General features: G+C 40.5%; 2 protein-coding genes across 2 annotated transcripts; one reads left to right on the forward strand and one right to left on the reverse strand.

Moving 5' to 3' along the window:
* Nucleotides 1-1,040: 1,040 nt before the first annotated feature.
* LOC124268240 (spore wall protein 1-like) lies at nt 1,041-2,239 on the reverse strand. Its single transcript, XM_046703280.1, has 2 exons — nt 2,019-2,239; nt 1,041-1,233 (listed from the first exon to the last, which is right to left on the reverse strand). Exons 1-2 carry the CDS (start codon nt 2,237-2,239, stop codon nt 1,041-1,043), a joined length of 414 nt encoding a protein of 137 aa, XP_046559236.1.
* A 5,965-nt stretch (nt 2,240-8,204) lies between these two features.
* LOC124268241 (glutaconyl-CoA decarboxylase subunit gamma-like) lies at nt 8,205-10,391 on the forward strand. The gene is made up of 3 exons (XM_046703281.1): nt 8,205-8,241; nt 9,146-9,471; nt 10,281-10,391. The coding sequence occupies exons 1-3, from the start codon at nt 8,205-8,207 to the stop codon at nt 10,299-10,301; spliced, it is 384 nt and encodes a 127-aa protein (XP_046559237.1). The 3' UTR covers nt 10,302-10,391.
* Nucleotides 10,392-10,611: the final 220 nt, after the last annotated feature.

The raw sequence follows: 10,611 nt of genomic DNA on the forward strand, positions 1-10,611 counted from the left end.
TTATGTGTTTTTACGTTAAAACAGTTGCTATGGATTACAACCTCAGTATTTCAAATTAGCGACGATTTCCTGAAGAACATCGCGTTATTATCCATACCATCTTCCCATCAATCACTCATCGAAATTATGTGGTGGAGTGGATCGAGCGTCTTTCGCCATTGTGGACGGTTGGGTGTTTGATCCCTGATCCCGGCCGCGTCATATCGAAAGAAGTCAAGAGATGGTACTTATTGTTGCCCTGGTGGTGTTCGACATTGACAAAGACTTGTCAGCTCAGATTCTGTATACTCTGTCAGAGTGGGGTATTCAAGTTCTAATGCGGCAAGCTATCTCAGTTGTAACCCCCTAAAGCCGTATGTGTATTTTCTTTAAAAACCATATGGTTGCCCTCGTAGCCACGGTATATGGTCTCTGAACCAACCAAACCACGTATCAATCGCTTACTCCCCACTCCACCACCCACTGGTATCTGTGTCGAACGGGGGCGGTGGAGTAGCCTAGTGGTTAAAGCGTCCACTCGTCACGCCCTTTTCTGGGTGCCATTGTACAAAGCGATCTTAGCGCTAAGGTGACCGTAACTTCCATACTTTAACACCTACTTAGGGTAGCCTTAGTGCTAAGGTTGTTTTGAACAACAGCACCCTGGTGTCCCCGACGTGATATTGCTGGAATATTGCTAAAAGCGGCGTAAAACCATACTTACTCACTCACTACTCACTCCGCGTCGAACACCAACACAGTTTCGAGCCAACATTAAACAACCCTACAACCACTTGAACACGGAACCATATGTACAATATTTTAATCGGTAGTGAAAACATGATGTATTAACGTGTCACAAAGGTAATATTACAATATAAACAAACTTAACAAGGCTTGTAACAATTCAACATGGTAAGTTCATATACAAATGATGTTAAGTAACAGCAACGATATAACATGTTGATTGATATGCAACATGCCCTAAAAGTAAAAGTGTGAAAGATAATATGAAATAACGCTTGTAGATATTTCATACATCAAAATTCAAAGTAACAAAACTAGTCATCATAGATGACATATTCAGAGGAGCCGGAAGATCCCGAAGAGCCGGATGAAGAACCGGAGGAGCCCGAAGAGGAGCCATAAGAGCTAGATCCAGATTCGTAGCCACTCTCGCTGGAGGAGCTGCTGCCACTGCTTTCGCCGCTTTCACCGCTGTAGCTGCTGCCCTCATCGCCGCTACTGCTGCTGCTGCAAGACAAATATTGTAAAGTCGTGGGTCACGCGTTGCCCTTGACAATATTTCAAAGAGACGTGCCGATTACTACTCGGGTTCTACCAGGACAAACTGAATGACCGAGATTGAACAAATGATCAAATTGTACATTTCAACATTAATATTTTTCGGATGTACTGACGAGGAAAACAGTCCCCGATTCATCACAGGTAAAAACCACATGAAAAACAATATTCTATAAAGATAAGATGTAATAGGTGTTGTGTTGCGTTATATATTAGATATCCTTGATTCAAGTAATTTACATACACATATTTGGACTTCATATAAACGATAATAGATCACAAGACGTGTCAAGACAATTGACTGACTGACTGAGTTTGGTTTTACGCCGCTTTTAGCAATATTCCAGCAACATCACGGCGGGGAACACCAGAAATGGGCTTCACACATTGTACCCTTGTGGGGATTCGAATCCGGGTCTTCGGCGTGACGAGCCAACGCTTTAACCACTAGGCTACCCCACCGCCCCGTCAAGACAATTGCATTTCTATTACAAAATAGATGTGCTTATACCTAGAAGACTGAATAACGTTTGTCAACAGCACTAATGGGTTAAAGTTGAATTTATATGTCTGTGCCTCAGATCTGACTCAGGTTTAATTAAACCAAGCATAATCTGGTCAAACCAGGGACTCTGTATACATCCATCCATCCATCCATCCATCCACACCTCCTTCCCTCCCTCCCTCAATCCATCCATCTCTGTTACTGCGTGAAAATATTACCTGTAGCTGACGCTGCTCTCGCTGTCGTCTTCGTCTTCGCTACTGCCGCCACTACCGCTACTACCACTACCACTACTGCCGCTGCTGCTATGGTGATGGTGGTGATGATGTTCGTGAGAGTGATGTTTGTGCCCGTGACCATGTCCGTGTCCGTGCCCATGGTGATGACGATGGCTGTGACCGTGTCGATGGTGGCCATGGTGACCATGGTGACCGTGTCGGTGATGTCCATGATGTTTGTGGTGGTGTTTGTGATGATGTTTATGACGGTGACGATGTTCGTGATGTTTGTGATGAGCGTACGAGACAGCACATATTACTGAAATTTACACATAAATCACATAAACCACACGTCAGTGCAAAGGTATACCCACTCTTGACTTACTTCAGAAACAAAGTCCGTTTAGGGGCCGTTAATAATTTATGGCTGGGGTGGGGGTGGGGGTGGGAGTGGGGGTTGATGATGATTTGAGGGGGTTCACCCATCTTGTTCTGCGGAGCTGGGGGGTCATCGATTTTGTACACATGTACTAGGGGCGGGGTGTCAGCAATTTGGTACATAACAATATTTTTAAATTATGCTTAGAAATTATGGGAAGGGGAGGGGAGTCATTGATTTTGTACATGACAAGCAGGGGGTTACTTATTTTGTACATGTATTTTAAGGGGGTCATTCACATTGTACATGCTTCTCCATTAAATTCATCATCAGCCCCCTAGCCATAAATTATGAACGGTCCCTTAGTGTAAAAGGGAAAATAGCTGTAAAAATTAAATGAATGGATCACTGCAAATCAGTGATGACAGTCAAAAGGTTTTCGCGAAAAGATACAACTAAGCATGTCATGCCCTACTAGCACCCGAGATAAACACAAATTCAAGCATTCAACACCTTCTGAAACAGAGATATCGAAAACAAAGTTGGCTTAAGAAATGATTGCTTTAGGAAATCGTCAACAAATGATGGCTGTACTAAAATGACCTGAATAAAATGATTAACACAAATACAGGCCGCATAATACAAATATGTTTCTTTGAGAGGCATATTGTAAGTGCTTGAGTATTATGTAAGTGCTTATTTGATAACGGTGTTAGAATCTACACAGAATCGTCGATCCTCATTGTAAATAAACTATCGAAATACAATAACAATGTCTACATACATTTACAATTTCCTCGCACTTATTGCTATATTGTTTTAACTGCTGCAACGTCAATGCCTCGAATGATCACCCCTACAAACGACCCAATGCAATTCATTCGTTCGAACACCTGGTCTCATCACTATTTCATGAACATCTGGCGAACACCTCATGAACATTTAGCATCATCAGTGTTTAAAATCGATTCAGAAACACATGCTCACTATATAACATATGATCGGAATCGTAAACGCGACTCTGCTTTAAGCAGGTACTTCTTATGAAGGTTTTGTCAATTTGACTTTTTTAAGCGACATGAATTTGTATAATTTTTCTACTTACCAACGACGATAAACGCAATCAAAATGGCCTTGTTCATTGTGGTAGTGTTATCCGGAGTTTGTGGTGACAGTCGATGTGCTCTGCCTACGTTATATAGACCTCGTCATTAAGGAAGTTATTTAATGGTGTAATTTCCAGCATGCTAGGTAGCCACACAGTTTACTTCACGACATATTTTCTTCACATGTAGTGTTTTGTCATAAATCCTTTGCATTCCGCAAGAAAAGATATTTCGAGTCTAAAGTAGAAACATGCAAAAGGGTATCGATTTGATGTGATTGTTATTTCCGGTACCCGTACATGCAAAACACTGTGTAACAACCACGCAAACATATTTCAACATTTAATGTAATGTGATATAAAGTACCAGAAACGTTTACTACTACTACTACTACTACTACTACTACTACTACTACTACTATTAAATATTGGTTCGAGTAAACCTACACATGATCAAACCTGCATGCAAATAATCACCAATTTACATGCAGAAAACAGATCATATTACTTTCTACTTAATTTAAAAAATGTAATTTATTTTTATATTATTCATGGATTAAACGTTAATCACCGACATTGATAATCTTATCACTCTGACCGCATCCCTACAGTCTTAGGACTGTATAATCCACATACAAGGAATTTCTATATAAATATTTGCTATCCCCTTACATATTTGAAGGGGCGATGTGGTAATCTAGTGGTTAAAGCGTTCGCTCGTCACGCCGAAGACCTGGGTTCGATTTTTCCACATGGGTACAATGTGTGAAGCCCATTTCTGCTGTCCCCTGCCGTGATATTGCTGGAATATTGCTACAAGCGGCTTAACTCACTCACTCATTACACAGGTGAAGAGCTGTAGCTTCTGCCCGAGCATGTTTGTCTCGGTATTACAAACACGTACACATGAACAGTGACACAGAGTGCGTTGAATGAGTCAGTTAGAGATATGAATGAGTGAGTTTAGTTTTACGCCGCTTTTAGCAATATTCCAGCAACATCACGGCGGGGGACACCAGAAATGGGCTTCCCACAATGTAACCACGTGGGGAATCGAACCCGGGTCTTCGGCGTAACGAGCGAATGCTTTCACCAGTAAGCTACCCTACCGCCCAGGTGTGAATGAGAAGAGCTAGTGAAAGGGGATCAAAGGTTGAAAAATATGTAATATATGACATACAATACAATAACTGCTGTTTCTATCCCACCAGAGAATAATATTTCATATGTAACGTCACGCAATGAGCCCATAGCATTAAAACTGGCAAACGGTTTCGAAAAAGTAAAACTGGCAAACGGTTTCTAAAAAAGTGCGCGCATGCTCCAGAACAAGCATTGTATCACATCATTCACTGATTGGTCGTGCCCAGATTCGACTGAAGATAGGCTGCCGATATTTAGCTGGAACATAGCTAAGATACATAGCGTTCACTGACATAAACGCTATGCAGCACCTCCTGTCAGTGAAGGCTATGTATCTTAGCTAGTTGTAACAGTGCTCTGTGCGGCGCTAAACAACATACAGACAGGCGTAATGGATGGTATAGCTCCAATCTATGTTTAGAGTTAGCTCCCGTCGACACTCGAACACCTGATGCTGCTGTACCCGACTAAGTCCAGCAAAGATTCAATAGGACCTCAGATGATTACATGGATACATAAATAACTGAACGATAGTTTTATTGATTGAGTATAACAGTGTTTCGGTTAAATCATGGCATGTAATATTGATGTCGGAAAAACGTGAAAGTACTTTATCATAATCTGAGCTTAAAATCCGCTTGTAAGGAGAAATGTGAAAAGCCACAATGAAACGATGAATTTGAAACTTAATCTGAAGATGCTGTTTATTTATGTCAGTACAATGTCAGTCGGTAGTTTTCAAGCTTTTTATTTTGTTAATCTATCCGTACTGTTCTTGTTCCTGTCATGTTAATTGATATGTCCATTTTCAACCGGTCCTGTGGGAGTTTGAAACAAGACGCACAGTCGCACACATACCACACAATCATATGCAGCATGCTTCATGCTCTCCGTGAAGCTGTTGAGAAGGTTCTGTCAACCGTTGTGTCCAGGAACTGTGTCACGTACCCTTTTAACACATTGAAAATGACTACAGTGCTCTGGACATAGCAATTATTGAACTACATGTACTTGCTATTATACTTACATGCTTACCCTTTTTTGAGACAAATCATAAAACGGTTTTACGCAAAATTTAATCTGATTTGTCTGATAATCGAAGCTGGTTTTATTTCTCGGACTATGACCTTCACATATTTTCGGATGATGTATGTGATGTGTGTTTTTTATCACCGGGGTATTGTAAAACAAGGCTTTTCACCATGGCCGTATCGCCTTCCCCTCTCGTCCCTGAACGACGGTCAGTATAGCTCTTGAGACTCAGTTTGTAGTGTGTTGACGATAATATAGGTTAGGCGCTCTACCGCTGTGTCGGACTGCGATGTTACGATGCGAGTTACGTCCCCTTGTATCACTCTCGTTGAGTAAGGCAACAAACAGGAGGCACATGTTTTTAGCAGACGTCATTTGTCCTGTGATATATTGTTTTGAGTTCTGTCAAGTCGAAGAACATAACACATTTGGGGTTTTATATGGGAATTTGTTGTCCATAAATTTTATTCACTAAGCTTAACCGTGTAATAGAGATGATTTGATATTTTTTGGCGTAGTAGCGGGATGATGCACATGGTACTATGCACAGGGGCATAATTATTATAATACGTCCTGGGTCCTACTTTCGTTCACAGATATGGATATTTGAACGAAAGTAGGACCCTGGACGTAGTATTTTCAGCAATACAAGCCCCAGTGGTACTATGTACATATTTCTTATGCATTCATGGTAATTTCTGCCACATTACGAATTGAACATGTAGCAGGTGGCTATACCTCTGAGTGAGTTATGACCACCCTCTCATAATCCCCCACAGTCTTATCAAATACATGATATATATACATTATCACCCATATTGTCATTGTCATCATCATTTCATGCTGTTTGCATTATATGTTGTCCTTGTCTGCAGTTGAATGTCAGCCCACTAACATCTTCAATGTTGAATACCCTTAGCAGCCTCTGATTTCTCCAGCTACACCTGCACTTCCCTTCTCTATTTTTATACACTTCCATCACCTAATGTAACTGTCCAGCATCTGACTTCCTTTGACACAGTCTATTCTCCAATTGAATAAATGGGCAGAAAACGTGATCTTCAATAATGAACATTTGGAGATGCTACTTAAATCTGTCTTTTGATTTGCCTTTTGGTCCTCCTCTCTAAACTTGATTTCTCACCTGCCCCCTCATGCATTCTGCATGAACTCTTATAGGAGGGAGGTTCCCTCTTTTCAAGTGAGAATGATTTCAATATTCTTATCTTTCTGTACTTTGTTCTGGAATCAAATACTATTCATTAAAGGCTTTCTCACTACTTCATAATAGCAAAATATATTTAATTACAATATTATTTCATATATTATCTAAATATTTACCAGCTACCACATATTTTATAACTCTGACTGAGCACATGGTCTTAGTGCTATAGTCATGTAAAGTATTTGGCTTAATTATATACTTTCTGCATGAACTCTTATAGGAGGGAGGTTCTCTCTTTTCAGCCTTCCTCCCAACTTTGAACCAAATAAACTTATGTTATGACTAGCAGCCCAGTGGCTGGACATTATCTACCACACCCGACTACAAACACATCTGGTGGTAAATGTTTATTGTTATCTTTGGGTGGATTGCCTCTTTCAGGTTAAGTACATTTTCATTGTTGTGAGTCAAATTTCTCTTTTAGTGATGAATTACCTTGTTCAGGGCAAGTGACCTATTCTATAAGACTGGGTTTGTATTTAGGTGACTGCCTCACTGCCTCACTCACTCATTGTCTTTATTCCTTTAAGAAGATTCATAATATAAAAACAGAAAGTATTCTTCACACAAAAATAGTTAAAGAACACTCGATTCTTTAAAATTACTACAGTTATTCTTACCTTGACATATTAACTAAAATAATAGGAACGAATCTTGTACTTTTTATCGCTTTTAAAGCCGTGTTTTTGCACACACACCCCCCTCACTGCAAATACTCACAAAAACAAGGATCCAATAATGTTTTGAATAAGTTGGTTTGCAGTTCAATGGATACATTGAGTCACACATCATTTGTAACCAGCTCACAACATCCAGTGCGTATTAATTACTCCATGAAAGTCCAGTTTCCATTCAGCAATTAGTTGAAGACACACAACCAGTAAGGTAAACTGAACATCACGCGGAAACAGCTGTGGTAGGTAAGCCAGGGAGCCAGGTCATAGTATTTTCATCATGACTCCGTAAATCTCCGTATTAGGGTAACAACCACAGTCTGTGGAACATACCATGACGTATTGTTGAAATAATATCATAAATCACACGCTTCACACAAGTTCAAAGGTAAAGAGATACTTGGTGTAGTTTTTGTAACGGTAATGGTGAGCTCTGGCTGTGTAATCCTCAGAGCCTGCTGTGATGACAGCGTGATGGAGATTATAGCAGAATCACACCAATTTCATCACAGTTAATGCAGTAATAAAGTATTATAAAAAATGCTGCATAATGCTTAGCTTCAAAATACACGACTACATAAGAACAACCACGAACAGAAGAAGCATCATTCGCTGGACCTCAGCTAATTTCTCTCAAGCATGAAGAATCTCACCTTGATCCTCGTTGTATTAGTGGGTGAGTATTAGTCTTTTTCTCTTCTTTTGCGTTTTTTTTGTTTTACGCCGCACTCAGCAATAGTCCACCTATATGGCAGCGGTCTAACCCGGATCTTCTATAAACTACGTACCTGGAATTTTGTGTCTTGGTTGTATGTTTATGATGTGCTGATTCTGTCCGTCATGATAAGGTTTATTTGTGTTCATGTCATTTAAATATAGTTGTCCACTGGACAAGTGTCATGCTCGGATTACTGTACACTCAGCAATATTGTATTGTTCGCCTTGGGTGTAATATGGATTATATGGATGCACATAAATGTAGATGCATCTCTATGAGTGAGTGAGGGACGGTGTGGAAGCCCATTCGCTCGTCACGCCGAAGGAGTGGGTTCGATTCCACACATGTGTACAATGCGTAAAGGCCATTTACGTTGTTCCTCACCAGAGTGAGTGAGTGAGTATGCCGTGATGTTGCTGGAATATTGCTAAAGCTACTTACAAGATACTCAGTATGAGTGAGTTGGGGTTTATGTTTTGCGCAGTCTTTAGCAATATTCCAGCAATATATCACATTCTATGAAAATATATATTCTGTGAATGAGTACATGGTTTGGTAATTATCTGAAAATATTATCATTGTTAAATCAGTGGATTCCTATCTTTGGTATCGGGAGTGGAATCACATGGACAACCTGTAAAACATAATCAGATATTGTATTGGAGATTAAATGAAATACATGTACATATTAGATTTGCATTTCCGGTCTCAGCTGGCACCTTAATGCTACTTTTGTTTCCCTCTGTTACCCAGTGATAGCCGCTCTGGCGTACGCCCATCATCATCACCGTCGTCATCGTCATCGCCGTCATCATCACCACCACCACCACCATCATCATCACCACCATCACCGACATCACAGACATCACCGTCACCATCGCCACCACAGACATCACCGTCACCACAGCCACAGTCACAGCAGCAGTAGCAGCTCCAGCAGTCATGAGACCATCATCGTCCACCACCATCACTCCTCTCCGTCCTCCTCTGGCTCATCCGGCGGGTCCTCCGGCTGCTCAAGCTGTGGAGGCAGCTCCAAGTCCTCGTCCTCGTCCTCCGAGGACTACCCCATCCCAATCCCCGTCCCCTACAGTCACGGAGGCAGCAGTGGTAGCAGCAGCAGCGGAGGATCTGATGCTGCCCTCCTGCAGGCTCTCCTCAACGGTGGAAAGAAATAGAGCTTTGTCAGTTAGTAGTTTCGAGATAGCAGTATAATGTTAAATGGACAATTTTGAAGTGGCCAAGCTTGGTTTCTCTTATATTCATAACCACAGATTTTATCTATAGAATGTTTATGATGTCTTCTTTCAAGAAAAGTCGAAAAATGTAAAACTGTCAAATATACAGATGATCCCTTATTAGGGTTATTATTATGATGATTAACTGTAATTGGTGAGCTATACAAAATCTCCAATGGGTGAGTTTAGTTTAACGCCGCCTTCGACAGTATTCCAGGAATATCATGGCGGGGACACCAGAAATTGTTTTCGCGCATTGTATCTATGTGGCAAATCGAACCCGGGTCTTCGGCGTGACGAGCAAATGCTTTAACCACTACGCCACCCCACCCTTTGCCTGAGTTCTATTGTACTCATCCTTCTTATGATAAACTTGTATTACTTTGCACATCACACGATTCAGGTATTTTAAATCGTTTAGCGAAGTTTCTGTTCCTTGCATTCAAACAACGTAACAATTACCTTAACAAAACTTGTACAACCCATTAAGTGTATGTTTATTGCCCTTGTACAGTGTTATGGCGCTCCAGATTTCCACTTTCATGATATGACTCATGTAACTGTATAATGGGGCCACATTATATTGAATAAACCAATTATTATAAACTTCCACATCCGAGGAAATGTATCTCAGATCAATGTGATTCGACAGATTGATAGATAAATATTGTTTTCAGTGATAGGCCAGGGATTTACATGCATGGCATGTGTGTAACCATACATTGACCAACTCTAAAAGTATTTTTTGTTTACTTTCAGATTCGCTCCTTTTTCGGTTGAGGTTTTCTTTGGGTGGAGCTGGTCTCACTGGTTTTCTTGGATCAATATATATTTTATAAAATACGGATTGTTGATGTGTAAAATGATGAATAGTGAAATTGTAATAAAAGTAATGAAGATCTACTTCAGTGTTTTCAGACTTTATTATCAATATGTAGTTCTGCATTTTATACGAGTGTTTGTACACCTTGGGTCGGAAGTGAGTGAGTGAGTGAGTCGGAAGTGAGTGAGTGAGTGAGTAGAAATTTACACCGCTTTGAACATTATCCCAACCAGTATGCGAAATATCCTGAATATCATTGAAAACGCA

Source organism: Haliotis rubra, unplaced genomic scaffold (assembly GCF_003918875.1).
Source record: "Haliotis rubra isolate DU_JTF1 unplaced genomic scaffold, ASM391887v1 Scf137, whole genome shotgun sequence".
Classification (NCBI taxonomy): Eukaryota; Metazoa; Mollusca; class Gastropoda; order Lepetellida; family Haliotidae; genus Haliotis; species Haliotis rubra.

What these genes read in the sequence shown, in the direction of transcription:
- LOC124268240 (XM_046703280.1), bottom strand. Translation starts at nt 2,239, where the DNA reads ATGGACATCACCGACACGGTCACCATGGTCACCATGGCCACCATCGAC. An exon ending in AAGACGACAGCGAGAGCAGC is followed by an intron (nt 1,234 to 2,018) that starts GTCAGCTACAGG and finishes TTTGTCTTGCAG; the next exon opens with CAGCAGCAGTAGCGGCGATG.
- LOC124268241 (XM_046703281.1), top strand. Translation starts at nt 8,205, where the DNA reads ATGAAGAATCTCACCTTGATCCTCGTTGTATTAGTGG. An exon ending in GATCCTCGTTGTATTAGTGG is followed by an intron (nt 8,242 to 9,145) that starts GTGAGTATTAGT and finishes CCGACATCACAG; the next exon opens with ACATCACCGTCACCATCGCC. An exon ending in AAAGAAATAGAGCTTTGTCA is followed by an intron (nt 9,472 to 10,280) that starts GTTAGTAGTTTC and finishes GTTTACTTTCAG; the next exon opens with ATTCGCTCCTTTTTCGGTTG.